This window comes from Rhinolophus sinicus, linkage group LG10, assembly GCF_036562045.2.
Source record: "Rhinolophus sinicus isolate RSC01 linkage group LG10, ASM3656204v1, whole genome shotgun sequence".
Lineage (NCBI taxonomy): Eukaryota > Metazoa > Chordata > Mammalia > Chiroptera > Rhinolophidae > Rhinolophus > Rhinolophus sinicus.
In genome coordinates, this window is record NC_133759.1 from 94,640,491 (window position 1) to 94,663,036 (window position 22,546).

The 22,546-nt window shown below is 37.8% G+C and overlaps 1 protein-coding gene across 2 annotated transcripts in view; it reads right to left on the reverse strand.

Annotated features, from left to right (window-relative positions):
- CLINT1 (clathrin interactor 1) overlaps window positions 1-19,406 on the reverse strand; it is a 57,345-nt gene extending 37,939 nt beyond the window's left edge. For both annotated transcript variants that reach the window (XM_019740454.2, XM_019740446.2), the window contains exon 1: window positions 19,163-19,406. In XM_019740454.2, the coding sequence (XP_019596013.1) occupies window positions 19,163-19,203 (41 nt within the window). In that variant the 5' untranslated portion in view covers window positions 19,204-19,406. The remainder of the gene's footprint in view (window positions 1-19,162) is intronic.
- Between the last annotated feature and the right edge of the window lie 3,140 nt (window positions 19,407-22,546).

Here is a 22,546-nt window from a genome sequence, read left to right on the forward strand (position 1 = left end):
GTATCCCATGGCTGGGCTGATTTAATTCTGCTGAGGCTCAGCTTCCACTCCCTGGCTCAGCAGCCTGTGTTCTATCAGTGCCCTGTCTGCACAGATAAAAGCTTTCTGAAAAGACAGCTTTGGAGGGAGGACCAGAAGGTAAGGGTGTCAAGTTGCTCTCTCTGCCCCGTGGCGGGAGGCCGGACAGAGCTGCCTCCAGGGGAGACTGCCTACTCCCTAGGAATGCCAGCCCTAACCCTACACTGCTTTCTACTTCCAGCTGATTTGTTTTCTTTTATCGTGTATCTCTGTAACTTTTAAGATTTTTATTTTATTTTTATTTTCTTCTAAAACAGTGCTCTACAGTGTTTTGTGAAAAATACTCTGGGAGATATTCATAGGTGTTATGTGAGAAAAGGATTCCATGGTGAGGTTTGGGAAATGTTAGGTAAAAACAAAGGCAACTTGATTCAGCCTCTCAAGAGCGTCTCTCAGAGCCTTGACTTACGTGCATTGGGAGTCTCAACAGGAGACAATACGGAAGATTTCTCAAACTTTAGGGACAACACACCTTTCCCCTGGAGCTTTTTAAAAGTGTCCCAAGAAACCCACTTTAGTATATACACTATTTTTAAAAATTGCCCTCCCCCCACCAAACTTCAAAAAAGGTCAGTTTTATACCTTTCATCTTACCATTCTCGTTTTTTCTTTTCTTTTTACCTAATAGTTTTTCCTTTAACCTTTTATTTTTATGTGTTTAAACTTTTATCTCTTGGCTGGCTTTCAGCCTTTTATCTTCCTTTACAGATCATTTATTTTTATTGCATTAAGAAAACCAATTGATCTTTACTGTTGATCTCAATTTTCTATCTTGTTTGTCTCATCTGTTTTATACTCTTTTTATATCCCTTTTTTCCATTGGGTTTAAAAAGCTTAAACATCATTCCAATCCCTTCCAAGTTCTCACTTTATTTTTAGGCTAAAGTTTTAATTTCTCAGTTTTACTTTAATAAACCTATGTTAAACATTTCTTTTTTTCCCTGCACATTTCCTTATTTTATGGTATTTTATTAGCATAGCTGAAAAGAGAAATGGGGCTAGGAGCTCAGGAAAAGATGAAGGGCCTCTCCCCACAGCCCCTTCCTCTCACACAGAAGTAACATTTTATATGAGAAGCAATTAAATATGTATACAAGATACTCAAAAAGAAATTAGCTTTATCAAGTTCCCAGGGTGGAAGAAAAAGATAATTCTTACAAATTAGAGCTGCTTTTTAACAATAAAATGTCAGTTTCTATGTATCTGAGAAGTAGCAACACAGGGTAGCTTCACTATTTTTCATCCTGAAAAATGATCTCAGGGCACATTACAAAGCCAGGCAGGCTATATGTTTAGAGTCACTTTGGGGGCCTTTTCCCTCAGTACCTACTTCCCATTAATTTCCAAGACCTGTTCATTCCACATTAAAAATACATACTCTACCTATGTAACTTTACTAACCACTGTCACCCCAATAAACTTAATAATAATAAAAAATACATGCACCCACCTCTAGCCCAGACTCCTGCAAAAGCCATTTAACAATCTCTGCATGGCAGGGTATTCTTTTCTTCAGCCTCCAAATCATGACCAGAGTCATTTTCCTACTATTTAGTGTTGGCCATGTTAGTCCACCACAGATCCATCACCACCTGCCCCCAAACCTTTTCCTCCTCCCGCTGACACTACCATCCAGAGTTATGCCTTGAACATCACTACTGATTACTTCTCTCCCCTTCTCCTATCCAGCATCCAACCCAACCCATCCCCAGGCCTTTTCAGCCGGATTTCCTAAGTAGCTCTCAGATACAGCCATCCCCTTCTTGTTCCCCACACTGCCACTACCTCACTGGAGGGTCACCACCATTTTGCACCTTGGTTGTTGCCAACAACCTAGTAACTAGTGCCTCTGCTTCTCTGTCTCCCACCAGGCTAGAGCCAAAGTGAGCTCTTGCTGAAATACAAATCCTATCTCACTGATCCCTCATTTTAAATCTAGCAAAGGCTTCCTGATTACCTGGAAGATGAAGTCCAAATTCCTCAGTGTGACCAAAACGGTCCTTCATGTGAGATACCAATTAATGTCTTGCTCACCTCCAGGCCTTTGCACAGGCTGTTCCCTCTAAGTCCTCTGCCACCCAAGACTGCCCCCACCTCACTCCACCTCATCATGAGGTTTTAGCTTAAATGCCACTTCCTCCAAGGAGTCTTCCTTTAACTACCCAAACAGCTGGGGATCTGCCTATATGCTCTTCATAGTACCTGTGCTTTCTAAATTATCTTGAACTGAAACTAAAACCAATGTATTCTAGCAGGCATGTTTGTTTCCTTACCTGTCTCCTCCTCTGGACTGAAAACATCCAAGCACACAAAAAATGTCATTACTGCAAGGTCCACAGTGCCTGGGACATGCTTTGTGACAGCAGATGTTCAATATTTACTAAGTAATTGAACAAAAGGACTAAAATTCTCAAATAGTTTCTTTCCTCTGACTAAAAATATCCTAACTGAATAGGTGATTAGGGTCTACATGATCTGGCCTCGCCCTACTTGACTAGCGTTTTTTCCCACTACTTCTGCATTTTGTTCATGGGATAATTATACTGCATTACTGGCTGAAATTTAAACATGTCCTTTACTTTCTTACCTCAGTGCCTATACTCTCGTGGAACCCACATCTCTCCTTTCAGTTGAAGTCAACCCTAGTTGTTAAATTTTTTGCGGGAAACGAGTAAACTCGTCATATCGCCTCTAGTTGGAACCGGCAAAAATTTTGCAAAGTAAATAAATAGAGACCTCTTTTTAAACTAAGCCACTGAAAGTTTCAAAGAAAAATATTAAATAGATCAAAAGATATGAATATTTTACGGAAAGCCTAATTTTGGCGAGAAAATGTCAAAAAAGCCCCGCGTTACGACGCGATTTGGCGGGAAAATGCCCGCTAACAAAGTGTTAACAAAGATATGAAAATGAAGCCTTCCTGATTCTTTCTAGCCCATAATGTCCCGATCCTATGATGAAATCTAACAGTACATTTAGAACTCTTATGAATTATGCCCTGCCCTGTGCAACGGCTATTTATGAATTTATCTCAATTCCTTTAGTACATTTTAAGTTTTTAGAAAGCAAGTAGAGTTGATTCTCATTAGAGGACACCATTTGTGAATTTGCTTGCTCACTAAAATGCATTTGTAAACTCCAAAGTAATATTCACAGTGCTTTCATGGTCATCTGTGAACATGTGCAGAGCAGTGAAAAATCTGAGTCGTCTTCATGCACATTCCCAGCTGTGGGATCAGAGGTGATGCTCTTATTCTCTCAGTCCACATGCTGTAAACAAGTGGCCCTTCCCTGTCTACTTAGGGCCATGTTTTTCACTGTGCTTTTTGCTGGTGATTTCACTGTTTAATAGGGCCCCATGCCTAGTGCTGACGTGCTGTCTAGTGTTCCTAAGCATCAAGACTGCAGTGTGTCTCAGAGAAAATACCTGTTAGATGAAACTTTGTCCAGATATGAGTTACAGTGTTGTTGGTAATGAATTAACTATATATTAAATAAGGTGTATTTAAACAGAAACAAATATAAAACAAGGTTATATGTTAATGGGTTGATGAAAATGTGACCAGAGGCTCACAGGAACCTAACCCTGTACTTCCCCCAGGAGCAATGGTTCCGGATTTGCTAATTCGGTGTTTAAGGTGACTTTATGTAACTACCTCAAATATCAAGAATTGACTATACTCTATATTATGCGTGTTTGTTTCCCTCTCAGTGCCTAACAATGAATGCCTCACATAAAATCGGTATTTAATAACTGACTAGTGAATACACGCATGAAACCGATGATTTCTTGGTAAAAGAAGGGGCGATGGAAGAGCAGGAAGCTGAGATGGAGCTATGAATAGAGGTGACTTAAACAAACACCCCTGACCAACACACACACACACAGAATGACATGATAGATACCACCCTCACACACACACAGATTTTTTTAAAGGCTATCATGAAATAATGTTTCAAATTCAAGGTCTTTTGGGGGCATGGTCAAAAAGACTTAAGTTGCTATACCCCTAAAATTAATGTACCCCTAGCAAAAACTTAAAAAGTTAAGATACCTTAGCACAAGACTTCTAGGTCCCACAGAAACATGTGAAGAGCTAAACATGAAATCTCAGGCTAAAAAGAAAACTGCTAATGTTATAATCAGGATTTTAACCGCTGCCTTCTTCTCCTCTTGTCCCCTCGCTGATCCATTATCCAACTGAGCACCAAGGGTAACCTACGTAAGTGGTATTATTTCACTTCTTTATCAAAATTCCTCACCAGCTTCTTATTACACTTAAAATAAAACCAAACTCAATGTAATGGCCTACAAATCCCTGAAATTAACCCTCTTCTTTCATGCTCTTGCCACCCTACTCTCCCACTTTTTCACCAGCTCTTTCCCCACTCAGGGCCTTTGCTCATTTCCTAATATCCTCTCTCTAGTACACTCTTTACTCTCTGTGCTCTACTTTAAATTCTTTAGGACTTAACTTAGATGCTATATCTTCAGAAAGGCCCCCTATGCCCACCCTATTTAAAATAAAAAAAAATATATCAACCTCTACTACTTAAAGTCTATTTGTTTACTTATTTTTTAAAATTTCTCTCTCCCCACTAAAACTTGTTTTAGACTGTATTTCAAGTATCTAAGAATTCCAGATGATCAATAGATGGACATTAAATGAATAAGCCAGGTTATCCCGAGGGTTCCTGCACTCTTTAGTACAACAGCTCATCCTCCTTGGGACATGGGCATCTGACATGAGAAGCACACCCATAATTGGAGTCTTCTTTATCAGAAATTATATAAGCATTAAGAATATACTTTACCTTAAAGTTATACAGTAATATATGTAAATTATTTCTCAATAAAACTGGAAAAAAAAGCAAAAAAACGTACTTTAACTCATTCACTAAAGGTAATTATCATATATTCTAAAAGCTCATATCTGAAAAATGTTATCTAAAAGGAATATCAATTATGTGTTGTTATGACTTTCAAGTTACTCCTTAAAAATCCCAACACATCGAAAGGGATATTACCTATGTTAAATTCAAACGTCAGTGGTGTATCTCAGAAAATTTCTCAAGCTCCTCTCTTAATGTTCAAATTACTTATAGTTGTTTTAATTATTTAAAATTATATAATATTGCTATTTCTTAATACACACACATACTTTCTTAATTGCCAGAAAAATGTCTCTCTCAATATGTGGCCATTTTTTTCCCAATTTAAGTCAAAAAAATTTCATATTCAAAATGAATTATGTATTTGGTTAGAGGTAAAGTAGACATAAGTCTACACTTAAGATACACATCCTAACATTTTCTACAGAAAAATCCTCAATACTTATTTCTACAAATATCACAAACATAGGTATTTTACACTTGTTTGCTAAATAAAGTGTCAACATCCACCATTCTAATTAGAATAGTGCTGCCGTAATTAAGACTTAAATTACTCAGTAATCAGCTGCTGGTATAAACAATTCAAAAGCCAAAGCGGAGTTATAATGCGATAACAGTATGTGAATTGCAGGTGCCTTGTTGTACCAGGAAACACCATCAGGACGAACGCGTTCTATGGGAGCATTTTATTGACACAGTCAGATGAGCTACAACATATACACTTTTACAGCATGTGCTTTGATTTTTATCTGACTTGTGGAAAGCAAACTACATTGCTGGAGGTGGGAAAAGCAGGAGAGAACGGCAATGTAGCATCAGTTTAAAAACATAAAACCAAAACCTTAAATTTGAATTATCAAAAAAAAAAAAAATCCCCATTCTTCCAAAGAGCTCTGTCTCATGTGCCAACTCTTTGTACTGTAGCTGATCCTTCATACTAAGGAGTTCGAGCAACATCTTCATTATGACAAAAATTTATCTGTATCTGTCTAGAATCTACCATATAATCCCTATTTAAAAAAAAAAATCTGCCTCACCACTGAAAGGTATCAAAACCAGGGGTCCTTGGAGAAAGGGCTACCTCCAGGGATAAAGCAGTGAAAGTATAAAATAAGCTTGAAACATCTTGTGCCAGAAAGTCAGAAAGTGCTCAAAAAAGAAAAAAAAGGAAAAAAGAGCATGTCAAAAGGACACAGGCCAGCTTTACAGAGATCCCACTGGCCAAATCTGTAACAATTTGAGTATCAAAATAAATAAGGGCTGTAATAAATTATAACCCATGAATAAAATGAAAATCCACAAGGGAGGCAGGGACAGGAGAAGAAAAAAATGAGAGCTCTTGATTACAGTAAACTGATCAATATGGAGAAGGGTGAAGTTGGGGGGGGGGGGTCTACCATTTGAACCATTATAGTAAAGATTAGCTCAAGCAAGAAACATCAGTAGATGCTAAATCTAGAGGGGAGTTTGATTAGCAGCGGTCTCAGAATATCTCCTTACAGACTGCTATTAACTGAAATGAGAAAAACAGTAAATAGACAGTGGAGGGACCATACAACACCTTGACTGAGTGATCAAAATTACAATCACTGATGAGAAGCATACATTGTTTTCCTACTGGAAAGAACACAATATTACTTAATGTAATATTCCAGCTCAGAATATATAAACTGAGGAATTTTCTATAAAGTAATTGGCCTGTAATCTTCAAAAAATGTTGATGTCATGAAAGACTTAAGAAAAAAAGTTTAAGGAACTCTTCACTAAAGGAGAGGCATGACTATTAAATACACGATCCTGGGCAGAATCCTGTACTGGACTGGAATGAAACAAGTGACAAAAATCAGAATATGGACTAAAGAGAGATTAATTGCTTTAATGTTAAATTTTCTGAATCTGATAACTAAACTGTGGCTATGTAAGAGAATAATCCTTGTTGTTAGCAAACACACACAGAATTCTTGAGGCAAAGGGGGCATGTAACCTACTTTCAAATGGATCACAGAAGTGTGTGTATGTATAGCCAAAGACAGAGTGGAAGAGGAGGAAAAGAGAGAATGACAAATATGGCAAAATCTTACAAATTGGTGAATCTAGATAAAGGGTATACAGGTGTCCTCTTGACTATTTTTCAAGCTAATTTCAAAATAAAAAGTTATTTAAAAATCTGTCATTGCATAACACTGTGAATGTACTGATGCCCCTGAATTCAATACTTGAAAATGATTAATCTTACATGAATCTTACCTCAATAATTTCTTTTTTTAAATCTGCCTAAGTAACACATATAACTTAGAACAAAGTCAAACTTCAAGAAAAGGACTGGTTGGTTTATTTCCTTTTCATTTTGAGCTGTCATTTTCTTGATTCTACAATTTGGAGAACATTTAGTATCAAATTAGGCAATAACTAGTTTTTTCAAGTGCAATCATTCCTCCATTAAAGCATTGAAGAGTTTAGATGAAGAGTAAACATCATGCTTTTTAAATACAGAATGCGTAAGTTTTAATGTAAAGTAAGTTTATCAGAGTTAAAACACATTATATTTAGGTTTACTTGGTTTTTATAATTAATGTCATTTTATTTTACATTGAAGATATACTGTTGAAGGAAGAATTAGTAATACAGTAGTCCCCCCTTATCCGTGGCTTCAGTCTGTGGTTTCAGTTACCTGTGGTCAGCCATGGTCTAAAAACATCAGATGGAAATTTCCAGAAATAAACATTTCATAAGTTTTAAATCGCACACTGTTCCGAGTAGAAACATGAAATCTTGCACTGTCCAGCTCTGTCCAGACTGAGACATGAATTATGCCTTTGTCCAGCGTCTCCACAATGTATGCGCTCCCTGCCCGTGAATCACTTAGTAGCTGTCTTGGTTATCAGATTGACTGTCTCCAATATCGCAGGGCTTTTGTTCAAGTCACCTTTATAGTAGCCTAATGCTACATCACAATGCTGACATCATTCATTTTCACTCCAAATCATCACGTAGGCACTGTTTCATCACAAGGAGAAGGGTGAGTACAATACAATAGTTTATTTTGTACATAGCATGTAAGGGTTCCATACTATCCGCGGTTTCAGGCGTCCACTGGGGGTGTTGGAACATATATCCTGCTGATCAGGTGGGGTGGGGGTGGGGAGCTAGTGGATAAATTATGCAAATCTTATTATTTTGGGACAACAAACACCACAGCCCCTGTCCCCAAACCATTTTAACATGTCAAGGAGTCCTAAGTATTTTTATGAGTAAAAAATCAGAAAGGTTAAACATTTTACTCAATTAATAAATAGGCCAAAAGTGAAACTCTCAGGCCCTGTTCTAATTACAAAGTTTTCATGGAATACAGTAACCTATTACCATATTTAATGACAAAAGTTAATCAAGGCTAGCAAAATGTTATATTTAGATACAATAGTAATAGCATATTTATGACTCTATGTAACTAGTATATCAAATCCCACTTGCTAGAAAAACTTTTAGTCAAATATTTAATGTAATATTTATTTAAAAGTTGTTTCTCAAATTCCAGTCATTACAAATTCAATTGTATATCCTGTGGTACACATTATATATTCAAGTACAAGTTCCTCAAATGCAATTTCTGATCAATTTTAAAAGCCAAGCTCCCAACGTCTATTTTTTAAAAAATAGTATGGGAATATCATTCCTATTCAACAACCCAAAACACTCCTACTCTACTTAAAGCAGTTTCAGACTCACATTGTTTTATGTGTAAGTTTAATTGTGAAACAATCTTTCTTATTGCTGACAGTTGCTTAAGGCCACTTGCACAGGTTACTTGCTTTTTTAGTAAATCCATTTTTTTTTTAAGAAAGGATAACGTGATCTTTTTCTTGTCAAGAGGTATCATGTTAAACTAGCTTCACAAGCAGATCAAATAACAAAGGTACAAGCAGATCAAATATCCAAGGTATTAAAAAATGAGTATAGCCTAAGAGTTTTATCTGCATTATAGATCCCAATTTAGTTTTTATAGGTATGATAAAATAGTCACTAAAATAATTTAATAGTAAAATTGTACTGTTAAAGGAGTTTAAATTTTTAAAAAATTTTTGCCAACTTTCAAATTCCTATTAGTTAGAATGAATCTAAAGAATAACAGACTTCATTCATCTATATCTTTTAATTTTGGGTTACAGCTTTTTAAAGCTGTATCACAATGACAAAACTAAATAACCCAAACAAAAGCAAAGGACAAGAATTTGTTGAGAATATAATGGTAAACATTTTCACAATACATTAACTCATTAATTCTCTTAATAGTCTTGGAGGGTAGATCTTATCCCTATTCTATACAGCAGAAGCGGACAAAGTCTCTTTACTTATGTTTCCCCTTCAGCTTCCCCTCTGCCACCCTTCACTTAAAAATAAAATTGGAAAAATAAATAAATAAAATTAAAACAGAAACCCAAAGAAACATGCTCAGGTTGGACATACAACAAATTATCTTTTTAATACGTGGCACCCCATTTAAATCACCCTATTAAGGTAGTTTTATTAAATGCATTACTAAACGACTCCTTCAAGGAAAAAATCTGGAAGTACTGAAATTAGTTAACATTAAAAAAAAAGAAAGGCATAAAACCCTTCCAAGAGAATGACAAAATGATGAGATACCCTGAACTGAGACGTGAAAATTAAATCCTTGTAGACACAAATACTTGATACTATAAAGTTTGATTACATCACCTACAAATTTTTTTCACTTTTGATTAAATTCAGATGCCTTGCCAAATATCAAGCATTTAACCCAAAGTATGTAACTAAACAATCCATCAACAGAATGATAAAATGAGAAATCCTTCACCTCAAAAGTAATACGTTTATAAAATCACCTCTATGTGAACTCAAATACTGTATATTGTTTAAATTAAGCCAGTAATAGTTTTTTTTTCCATTTTTCACCAGTGACTGATTAAATTTAGACTTACACAAATGCGTTTACAAATCCCCAAAACTAGACTCAACTTTTCTGACGTGAAAAAAAATTGTTTCCAGAGTCACACTACTAAAATTTTGAAACCTTTTAAATTTATTTCCCCTTAAGGTCTCAAAAAAAAACCACAAAATAAAATAAAATAAACATCTATACTTTAAATTATTTAATTTGGACTATCTGATTGGTATAGAAGGGGGACCTCCTTTTGCAACAGAACTGCTTCTCAGACAGTATTATTCATTGACGTCATCCAATGCTTGGAACCATTTGGGAACAGGTTCTAATCAGTGAGCCTACATCATTTGACCTGAGTTTCAGATTTTTAACTCCATGTTTGATACCTTACTTGGCCTCACCTTCCTGTCAGCAAATACACATTTTTAAAATACTATGAAGGATCTATCTCTTTCATGAAGCGTTTGCTCAGTTAATTAATTGTTCTTTCCATTCTCTAAATGTCTACAGTATTTACACCCTATACCCCATATTCAGATATAACGTGTTTCCCTGAAAATAAGACCTAACCAGAACATAAGCCCTAGCATGACTTTTCAGGATGACATCCCCTGAACTTAATGCATCTTTTGGAGCAAAAATTAATATAAAACCAGGTCTTATTTTCGGGGAAACACGGTACCATCTTGTATCATTTTCCCTTGTTCATGTGCGTGACAGAATCATAAGCTGCCATTGGAACCATAAGGCCTCTTACAGTACTGTACAGGGCTCATGGTAGGTATTTAACAAAGCACTCATTGAAGGGCCCTTAAAGATATGGCCGAAATTAGTAAGGATATCAGCTGTGTATTTTCAGTTATTGTATAACAGTTACATATCTACAATCTATGTCCAAAATATATTATTTGGATAGGTACATAATGGACTAAGGAAAATTATTCTTAAGTGGTCCAATTTGAACATAAGGAAAATTGGGGAAAGTTGTGTTTAATTCAGAGATTAATATGACAGCACTACAGGCACAGCAAACTACCATATAAAGATCATAGGATTACATGAAACTTATTAAAGTTGTAGAAGCTGTTTACAGAGGACTACTAATTCTGAAGCATATAATACAGGTATGACTATCACAACATTTTTAAAGAATTACAGTGAGCACTGTTGCTACAATAGCTAAGATTTTCTTTTTTCACCAACAGAAACTTGTTTCTTCCCTTTTGAGGGGCATCCAACTTACAAACATTATTCAGAGTACTGCAAGAGTCCAGAACAACTTTTATGACAGGTACATATAGGAGGGAAAAAAAGAATAAACATTCTCACTGAATTTGGTTCAGAAACTTAAGTATCACCAGTTTTTCCAAGTAATTTTTAAGGTATACACTAGTAATTCACCTTTATTATAGTGAAAGATAACAATTTTTAAAATTTAAATAATATCCTGTAAAAGTTAGGGAAAACAGTGAATATATGTTCTGAAAGCAGATCATCTAAATTTAAATCTAGACTCTATTTTCTAGATATATTACTTTGGGCAAGTTCTTGGACTTCTGTGGCCAGTTTCCTCATCAATAAAGTAAGGATAATAACAATGTTGCCCCAGTGTTCTTGGCACATGAAAAATGCTTGATAACTATTAGCTTTCATTAGAAATATCTGGACTTACAAGATTTCCTCAGTAATGTAAATTAACTTACTAAATTTAACACTCATTCAAAAATATTCATTGAGCACTTACCATGTCACACACTGTTCTAGGATTTAGTAGTACAGCAGTAACAAAACAAAGTCTCTGCCCTCTACAAGCTTAACATCCTAGAGGCAGCAGAGAAATATATGTACATAAAAAAAGTAGGGGGAAAGCGTGAACGCATGCTATTTTACATAGGAACAGAACACTGAAGAACCAGCGAGTGGGAGGAGATGAGGTCAGAGGGGGCAGCAGAGAGCCACATTATCTAGAGGCTGGTCAGCAGTGAGAAAAGAAGGGATTGGGAGTGAGTGATCTGAGCAGATCTGAAATATTCATGTTTTTAAAGAATCACTCTTGGGGCAGCTGGATGGCTCAGTTGGTTAGAGCACAGAGAGTGAGAGCTCTGAACAACAGGGTTACCGGTTCGATTCCCACATGGGCCAGTGAGCTGCGCTCTCCACAACTAGATTGAAGGACAATGACTTGGAGCTGATGGGCCCTGGAGAAACACACTGTTCCCCAATAAAATTAAAAAACAAACAAATAAAAACAACAACAAAAACTAAGAAAAAAAAAAAATCACTCGTTACTGTGTGGACAGCAGATTATAGGGTTAAATTTTTTTATTTGGCTTCATGAGAAATGAGTCACACTTCAAAGCCTATGCAGTACCAAACTTGTAACTAAAGTCAAACATATCAAATTAAGGATATTATTTAACCATGGTGGTTTAACTGCAAATAAAAAGTTTTAATCATCAACCTAAGTCACTGAAAAAAAATGACAACTTAAGAATGAACATGAGAAAAATAGAAAAAAAGCTTAGTGTTTATTTGCATTGTTCTTTAATGATTTGCTAAAAATGCATAAGAACAAATGGCAAGAAAAACAAGAAACTGAATTTCCTATGCATGTCTTATTTCTACTATAAAAATATAAGATTATTTGATGAGAATTTTTGAGTGAAATATTTCAGAAGCATGCATACATATTTACCACATAATGGTGAGTATGCGTGCAAGTTATAAAAAGTTACTTATATCAGCACTATGTAGAACTTAAATCCTCTCCAAGAATTTAGAAACTAAACAAAATTCATGTCAAAAGAAGACATTCTAAAGTAACTGGCTAACTAGACTTTTCTTAAGTGAAGTATAAAACATGCCTACCTATTGTCGCGCATTAACAAAATCACTTATATTTAATAATTCATTAGCTAAATCTACCCACAAGTCATAAATAGCTATAAATTGGTTCCAACATGGGAATATGCTATGTTCTTCTACCTGTATTTAATTTTCAGGCTAAAGGGCTCTGGTGAGCCAAAAGAATTTCTTGCCAGTTGGAGACAATGGGTTGAGTAATAGGAAAGCCCCTTCTGCAATGTGCTTTCCTTGCATATACTGCTCATCTACTGTCAGAGATCATGAATTTGATGTATTTTACAGGGTTCTTTTTCTTGATATTGTTCAGTCTCACTAAGGATAAACTGTCAACTTCAATTTCCCTTAATATGTCTTTTTACATTTAAAAAATGTTTCACATTAGCAGTATCTTTAAAATCTTGAGAAAATACAAAACAAATTGAAAAAAAATCAACAGATGGACAAAAATAAATAATGTCTTTCCAAAGACTTTATTCCTCAACATGTCTTTCAAAAATCATTTCTGTAATATGCTTTACAATATTAAAATGAAAGCATTTTTGATTTGGTAAACACAACATAAGGCACACACAATAGAGGTATTTATATGAGTTCTCCTACATGTAGGGTAAGATGTCTATTCAGGTGAAGAGTTTTAGAAGAAGAGTGCCAGTGAAAACAATGATTGATGAATTAAGACACAATTCTTACATACTTTTAAATAATTTAGTCTGCTAACAATATTTCCTTTAGTCTTTGAAATCTATATTCGTTTGATTTTTCTATATTATAAATTATTTTGTGCATTACATAATGATAATGATAGGTGTTTCAAGTTTATTTTTGCGAAGTGTTTCACATGCATTTAATCCTCACAAGAACCCTGTAAAATAAATATCTCCATTTTACAGACAGGGAGATTTAGAGATACTGTTCCAATGCCCAAGATCACTGTTGCTTAGTAGTGAACCTAGGACTTCAATCCAGTTCTGATCTCAACCACAAACTGCTTCCAAGATCCATTAAATACCACCCGAAAGTGCCTGTGTATGGTAGGAGTGTGTATGGCTAGCAAATTACTACGTATAAAAATGTACAGATGGACAAACACACATAATTAGGCTAGACAAGGGAAGCTCATGTGAAGTGACCCCTTAAAAAACAAAAAAGAATTAAGAGTTAAATACATTGTCCCAGAATTTTAAGTAATGTCAGCTGAGACTGGAAGGAGTTAACTCTTTAACTGAAGACCTACTATAAGTACTAAAAATATACTTTAAATCTGTGAAGTAGTTTTGCTCTCCAAAAACTGGAACTTGAATTTGATCAAATGACTAGATACAATTACAGATTTACAGGGAATACAGAGGTTAGAGAAACATTTAAATAATCCCATGGGGATCCAATTAGCAAAATCCAGGCTGAGGCAAATGAAAATAACCATGTTTCTTCAACAAGTAAATTGCAAGGGGGGAAAAAAGTAAAGGGTGAACCTATAGATTAAGAGAATCAAGAGACAGATCCACTAGTCAGAAACATCAAAAAGGAATTATCAGGCAATAAAAAATGAATGCTGACTGGACATTAGATATTAAGTAATCAACTTTTAAGGTTTTATTATGGTATTGTGGTTATGATTTAAAAAGATGACTCCTTACCTTTTAGAGATTGATATATTTACAGATGAAATGAAACGGGGTCTGGGATTTGCTTCAAAATAATATGGAGTGGGGGTGGCAGGGAGAAGTACAGGTGAAGCAAGACAGGTCAAATTGTTGAAGTTATTCATGTGTACATAGATAGTCCCTCCATTTTTTGATATATTTGAAATTTTGCATAATAAAAGGTAAGAAACAAATTTCAGCTAGATATGAAATCTAGATCTAAATATAAAAGATAAAACAATAAGTTTTTCAGGATTAAAAAAAAGTTATTTAAGCTTCCTATAATCTTCTTAAAGGAAATATTAACTACATATTGGAAATAAGAAAAGACGAGAGCACAGGAAAAGTTTCACCTGTGGAGCTATATTGCAAAAACTAGGAGTACTAGTAAGTAGTACTTAAGATAAGAAGGCCAAGAAGTACTTTTAGTGAATGTACGAGTAAACAGATGAAAAACTACTAACACTAAAGAGTTCAGAAAAAATGAGGCAGTTAAGTGGCTTTTAAAAGCATCTTGACAGTAGTACTAAGTAGATTAAACTGCAGAAAATCACCCCTAAGAAATGCTGGCAGAAGATAAATTAAACTCATCTTTCTTTGGAATTAAATTCTTATTATGTACTTACGTCCAGTTACTAGAAGAGAGGAAGGATAATCAATGTATTGTTTCAGCAATTAACAATTATCTACAACTGGTTCAAAGAAAAGTTGATATGGTAAGACTAGAAAAGCTGACAATCATCTTTGCTTTCAAGTTCAAAGAAGCAAACTGAACAGAGATTTATTGGTAAGATAGGAAAAATAAGAGGAAAAACAAAGAAAATGCTAAGTTCAAGGTGTGGCATATTTGTAGTGATGATAAGTTTCTTGAAGGCAGATATTTTACTTTTCAAGTTCAAAAATACAGTACTAATCCAATAAATAATAAATGTACTATCTGTTGAAATAATTGAATGAACTATTTTCTATAAAAGCAAAAGTTTCTCCTTCGGGGGTTAGCTAGATTAGAACAGTAGTTTCTACACTTCTATTACATTATCTAACATTTAGGAACTAAAAAAATGCACATTACGCCAACAAAAATCAACTTATTGGGGGAAAATGCAAGCTGTTTAAGAGAATAACTTAAAATGGACTGTCTATTGCAGTTGCCTTAGGACCTTGGCCAGCGCTGTTTGAATTATCATAAAAAGAGTAAAAGTCATTGATGAAATACATTTACCATTAATATTACTCCTGAGATAAAAGAAGATTAACTGGGCCTGAACAATATGTAGCAGTTTCAATCTACCACTATAGCATGTAACCCTATGTTTCCAAAACTTGGAGAAAAAATGTAACAGAACTGTAGCAACTTTTAATTAATATGTATGGCATGACAAAATATAAAGTACCCTGTTTTACTACAGCCTCAAGTAAAAGGAGGCAGGTCCTAGGATGACAGTGACGCTGGCCATAAGAGTAGTTGGTGGGAGTGGTGCCACTTATCCTTTCCTGCCACAGCTGCCTTTTATGCAACTTGATACAAGTGGGGGGAAACTGGCACTCCAAGCTCTGGCTGGCCCATGGCTTTATCTGCTTTCCCTCAATTCCACAATGTTCTACAAAACAGAGCTATTTAACATTACTACCAGGAGTTGCCACAGTTATGGAAAATATCTCAGCACCCCCTGTAAAAGTCTTAAAGGTCTCAAAAGCCAATATTTGAAACATATCATGATACTTAAGAACTATCACCATATTGAATCTAACAATCTTTCCAGGGAACACATTTTGAAAGCGTACATTCTTCTTTCTGAAGTAAACCTCATTGAGTAGGGATGTACACTAAATAAAAGTCATAGTTTTCCAGAGTCATGGGTTGTACTTATTTACTGCATAAAACATTTAAATATAACATTTATTGATTACTACTATTTTAAAAAATGCCCCCTTTCAGCCAAAACTGTCTCTAAAGGATAATGACTTTACAGAATTTATCTGCTATTATGGAGTACTAGTGCCAATTTTTTTTTCCATGATAGAAATTCATGTCTCCAAACAACCATTGAAGTTGGAAAGTCTTACTCTATCCCAATCCCTCACTTTACAGATAAGGAATCCAAGGTCCAGAGATTAATGTGATTCTGCCTCAAATCGTACATATTGCTAGTCTGTAAGGCACTGTCAGAATCTGAACCCAGGTATCCAAAACCCTTAATCAATACCCCTTCTATCTACAAGCCTTCATTCATTAGTCTAGATCAGGGGTGTCCAAACTTTTTTCAACGGTTTTCCCCAAGGGCCATATGCGGTAAAATACACAAACAGCCGGGCCACTCACTCAGGTGAAGTACGTATTGCCTCACCTGGTTTATTTAAGTAAACTAAATGTATTTTTGGAATTTGTGTGGGCCAATTAACAATGGATTGTGAGCTGCAGTTGGCCCGCAGGCTGCAGTTTGGACACCCCTGGTGTAAACTTTCAGAGCAGTCCTTAATCACTTCACTGTTTCCTCATTTGCTAGTTCCCTCATCACCTTCTCCCCTGGCTAATCAGAGGACAACCATTCTATAGACGTGCTTTACCTCCATTAGAGCCATTTTAAGGTCAACAGTCTAACTGGACACAGTACCACAGTTCTGGTTGTAAAATGCTTATATTTGGGGAGAAGAACATTTTCTCTCCTGCCAGTGAAAGATAAAATTAAATCCTGAGTATACATCAGTGAAATAACCTCATGTTCTAATCTTAATATCATGTATCAGACACCATGAAAGCTTTAAAAAGTCCTTGGTGGCAACACTCTTACATATTCTTGAATAACTTGGTTGGGTAGTAAAAAGGCAGAAGTTATTTTTCAACAACAGATCTTCCATTAGATGAACTGATGCCTACTTATGTGGTAAATTTAATCTGAAGCACTAGAAGGTTAGTAACATAGATGATAAAGACAAACAACGAAACGAACAGCAGCGGAAGGAATATTGCCTTGATTTTTGTGTCCTGAAAAATGTAGCCTCTAAATTTTTGAGTACCACAAATTTAGTTCTCTAAGATAACAAGGTGTTTATTAGTGGTTTTCTTCTGTTGTCCTTCTGCTTAGAAATAAGAAAGAGTTTTGTAGAGACTCTTGGACTTTCAAAAACTGTTTAAGCTAGTACCCTAGTCTTTATACCATATATGAAAAAACAACCAATGAACCTGGATCTGGAAAAGAAACAATATTTTATTTTATCTTTGGAAAGCAAAAGCAAAGGGTATGTAAATAGCAAAATAAGCCCAAATTAAACGTTTGAGGGCTTAATGGTCAAATGAATAGTTGATAAAGGAAAATTACCAAAGCAAATCACTTTTTAAACATGGAGCTTCTCTCTTAATGAGGTTAATCTCACTCTCAATGCAGAACAGCTGCTATAGTTATCAAAAGTATACTGATCTAGATAGACACATTGTGTTAAGCGTTTATATGCTGTTTAAGCTCTTAGCTCTTAATTCTGATGTTCTAAGGTGGGTATCTATCATTATGGTCATTTTGCACTTGAGAACATTGGGGTCCTCTGGGGTTAAGCAACTTGCCAAGGTTACAACGCTTGAATCCACCTCTTGAAACCTATGCTCCTTAGGTGTTCTTTTGCTTTCTTGGTAGTGCAGAAAATATGAAAATATGGTCAAACTCTAAGTTCTATCTGATGCATCAGCCAAGCCACTGTGAATGATTTTTTCCCTGGTGTCAAGAAAGCCTAACAGGTTGCCATCGACACTTCCTGATTTTAGGTTGGATGGGTGTCACAAATAAGCTGTTTCTGTCACTACACTTACTGCCTACTCATTGAAACCCAAAAGGAAGGGGCCTGGTTAAATTCTCAAACTTTATTTCCTGCTGTCCTAGAAGACGTTACTTAACCGCTGTTCTATTCTGACATACTCAATTTCAGTGTTAAAATGTTCCCAGTGTAGCAAGGCACCAAAGTCATCACTTACTAAGTCTTAAAGGAAATCAACTACGTATTAGTCATTTCACCTGTCAGGGAAGTTAAAAGCAGATCAACTGGGTGGTTTTCTTTAGGGGAAACCTCTTAATGACTCGTTAATTACAGCCAGTGGACAAACGGCCCTCTAAAAATGAAGCGTTGTGCAAAGGGAAGAGGAAAAGAATCACAAGAAATTATGTGGTCATCTACTTTCACTCGTGCTAGAAAAGCAAAGGACGCGTCTCTTGAGTAACTTCAGCCTGACCACAGCGGCCACTTGTTACACCTGCCACCCACTCCGACACTTCACGGTCATTAGAAATGAAAAGAAACCCAGAAAGGGAAAGGACCTATCCCGACCAGGCCTAAGGTCTCCACACCACCGCACCCTAGGGACACCGAGGGCCAATGCTCTGTGTCCCCCACCCGCAGCCTCCGCGGCTGCCCCGGAGGCAAAGCACCCAGCCCGGGGCCAAGCCAGTCCTCGGCCGGGGCAGTGACCCAGCTCCAGGCAACCCCGCCCCCTGCCCGGACCTAAGGGTTTGTGCCTCGGGCGGTGGGGCGGGGGAGGACGGGGAAAGGCCTGGACAGGGGAGAAAGGGGATGTTCTGAAACGAGGACGAGTCCCTTCCCCGCCTCGCCGATCAGGCAAGGCTTGGGGCCGGGGAGAGAGCCGGCCTCCGCCATGATGGGGCTGGCGGGCCGGGGGGGCGTGACGCGGGCCGCCCCGTGCGCAGGGCCAGCTCCCCTTACCCCGTTCCTCCCCTCCCCCGCGTGGGCCTTGGCCACAACTGCCCCCGATACTCACGCTTTGTCCACCAGCTCCCGCACCTTCCACATGTTCAACATTGTGCGCGCGCGGGCCGGGCCACCGCCTCCCTCTCCTGCTCCCCACGGACCCCGGGACACTTCCGCGCTGGGGCAGATCCAGGCCGGGTCGCCGCAGCCGCCCGCCGCCTCGATCTCCCCCAGTCAGCTCCTCTTGCCACAGCCGCGGCGCCACCGGTGACACGTCGAGACGCCGGGGCAGAGGCGCTGCGTGGAGCGGAAGTGTCCGACTCTCCGCCCACCGCGCGCGGGGCACCACGGGACTTGTAGTTCTCTCTGCGCGCCAAGCGGAGCTGGTTACACTAAAAGTTGGCGTGGTAAGGGTGGATTTCTCTTAAACTAACCCGGTCCTCCGCACCCCTGTGTGTCCCCCTGACTTACAGAACCAGGGTGGGGCCCAGCATTCTGTGCTTTAACACATCCTCCATGCTCAAGTTTCAGAACCACTGGAGTAAGATCTAGCTACACTCAGACGTGCTTTTCAAGCGTGAAGTATTGCTATGTGATTAATGACTAAATGGACGTGTGAGTGGTACATGTATTTCTTACTGACAGAAGCATGGCTGTATTTGGTTCCAAATGTCCAAATATACTTCTCTGAGCCTTAGGTTCTGTCCCTGTAAATTGAAGTGGTACTATTACACTCTAATTCTACCGTACGGTGGTTTTATATTTATACACCTTCCTGATATCCTTGTTAGATACTTTATTATAAGACTCAGGAAGTCAGTTCACACTCGTTGGCAAACTGTAGAAAGAACGCCACAACACTATGACATGCCAAAGAGCTTGGCAGTTTTCTATTCTTAAAGCACAAGCATACACACACACACTGCATTCAGTGTTTTATTGCAATGGTTGTTTTCACTTCATGTTTCACTCACTCATTTTAGACAATGTTCGTGGTAAAGCTGTACATCTTAAAATTCACTTGGTCCAACTGCTTGAATTATACAGTTCATTTCATTCTACAAATATTTGTTGAGCATCTTCCATGTGCCAGGAGTGGAGAACACAGCTGGGGACAAGATAGACCAGGCCTCAACCCTCTTGGATCCTAAAGGTCTTTGAAGAAAACATATTAATCAAGGAAACATTGAACATATTGCAGATAGAAAGTGCTTGAAGAAAAAGAGAAGATAATGTTATAGAGAATAATGTTAGAGGAAAACAACATTAGGGAATATTTAGGGCCTCTTTGAGGACTTTACATTGAAGCTGAAACTTGAATGATACAAAAGGGCTGGCCATAAAAGAAGGATCTACAAAAACAGACTTCCTGGTGAAGGGAACAGATGAAGACTGATTCAGAAAGAGAAGTGACATTGATTGCTGTTAGTCAGAAAGCTAGGTAACAAGGATCCCAGCTCAAGAACCCAGGACCCCTGACCCCTAGTTCCTCAGATCAAGTCACCTGTTCTTGTTGCATCCACTTTTAATTATTGGAAGCAGCTTTGAAAAGGGTTTCAGTAAGACTTTGGGATTAAGGCCTGAGAGAAGCAAGTTGAAAGCATTGCCAGGCAGAAAAGGGCAAAAAGCAGAAATCAGGACAAAGCTATCTCAGAGCCTTGTCAAGATAGGAGTGCTCGGGCAGACAGGAAGTGAGTTGGAAAGGTGCGTGGGGAGGGGCAGGAAAAGATGAGTAGAGATAGGTAGAGAAATGGGGCTTTCAAATCAGAAGTTTGTGTTTCCTGTTGAAAGAACTTTCCAGCCCAATATTCACAGGATGGAATGTGGCCAGAGAAGATAAGAAATAGAAACTACTTTGCATAAAAAAGAGCTCACCAAGTTAACTTTGAAACAAATGGGTCCAGGGTACACCAGCAGAATGGGCTGGGCATAAAATAACCACCTTCCCAGGGCCTGTTAGGACGTTCATAGCAATTCAGTTAGTTTTACCAGATTTACCCAGAGTACATTGTCGTCATCTACTTTGCTTGTTCCAACACCAACTTTGAAAGTGTCCAGACTTATTCCAGAATTATCACCTGTGGTGTTTTTACGGTTATCTGGGGATATCTCGAATATAACACCAAAAAAACCTGTCTATCCACCTTTGATTAAGAGGGCCCCTAATGGATTCAGAGGAACCAGACAAAGAGAGTTTGTTAAAAAGTGGTCAGGAAGACTAATCATTTGCATGTCAACAAAGTGTTCCATTTTTATCTTTTATCTTGCAAGTTTTGGGGCAGTTTCCATAGTAACTTCTTTGTGGCAATTTAAATCTGTTCATGGTAGAAAAAAAAAATGAGAGAATGCCCCACCCACCCTTCTTCAGGAAAATATATTTTTCACTGAATGAGCTGACACTTTTAGTAAGGCCATACCAACACAAGGTCCAAAAGCAAATGTGCTCAGTTGTGTTATTTATATGTGAGGAGCAGTTATGACTGCTGATCCCATGTGGTCGTTTTCCTGGAGTTTCCTTCGGAGGAGTTTAATTCATGGCACACAGGTGTGGCAGCCCTGGGAAGGCACCACCCAGATCTCTCTTTAAGAGAACAGTGTGAGGAGTGTGGATGGCCTACAGCTTCCCACAGCCACTCCTTGGGGATCGGCCACAGCATTTATGCCAAGGCCATGCTCTCATTGGGCTACTCCCAGGCAATGACTAAGCAAGGCACGCTGGAGCTGGGCTGTTTCTGCCCGGTGCTGGACTCCTCTACTGGGCAAGCATCATCCTGGGCTCCCTATTGACCTGGCCCAGATTTTCTCAGAGCTTTGCTGCAGTTGGACAGACCTTCTTCCTACCCAGTCTTCCTTCCCTTTCTGCCTTGACAGGTGTCAGAACCTCCCTGTGGTCTTCGGCTCTCCCTACCTCCTCTTGTTTTCTCTTCTCTTCGTCCCCCATAGGTCTTCATAGGAAGAGATTTATTCCCTCAGTGTATCTCTTACACTCCTCATTTCATTTTGGTTTCTGCTTCCTGCAGTACCCAAACCGACACCACAGGCAAACAGCTGTACCTTGGTTTCAGGATTTGGCCCAGTGAACCTTGTTTTTGATCAGGCCTGCTCCTTCTTGCTAACCTAAAAATAAAAAAAGGCCTTTCAAAGAGAGAGGCAAATAAGCATTTATTTGAAATCAAAGAATAGTTGTTTGGGAATCATTAACTCAGGTCAAAGCCCAAATAATGTTCTGTTCAGAAGACAAAGGCAATCGGTATTTATAAGAAGGGGAAGGGGGACAATTACATCAGTAGAAGGCAGGCATTTCTATTGGTGCAGATAATACAACATAGTGATGTTAATTCTAAACAGTGCGTTTAATTTTCAATCTAGTGGTCATCAGCCCAGTAGTTATAATAATTGCTTTCTTGTTAGCTTTGCAAATAGTTCTTTGGGAAACAAGGTTGTTTAGGTGCAG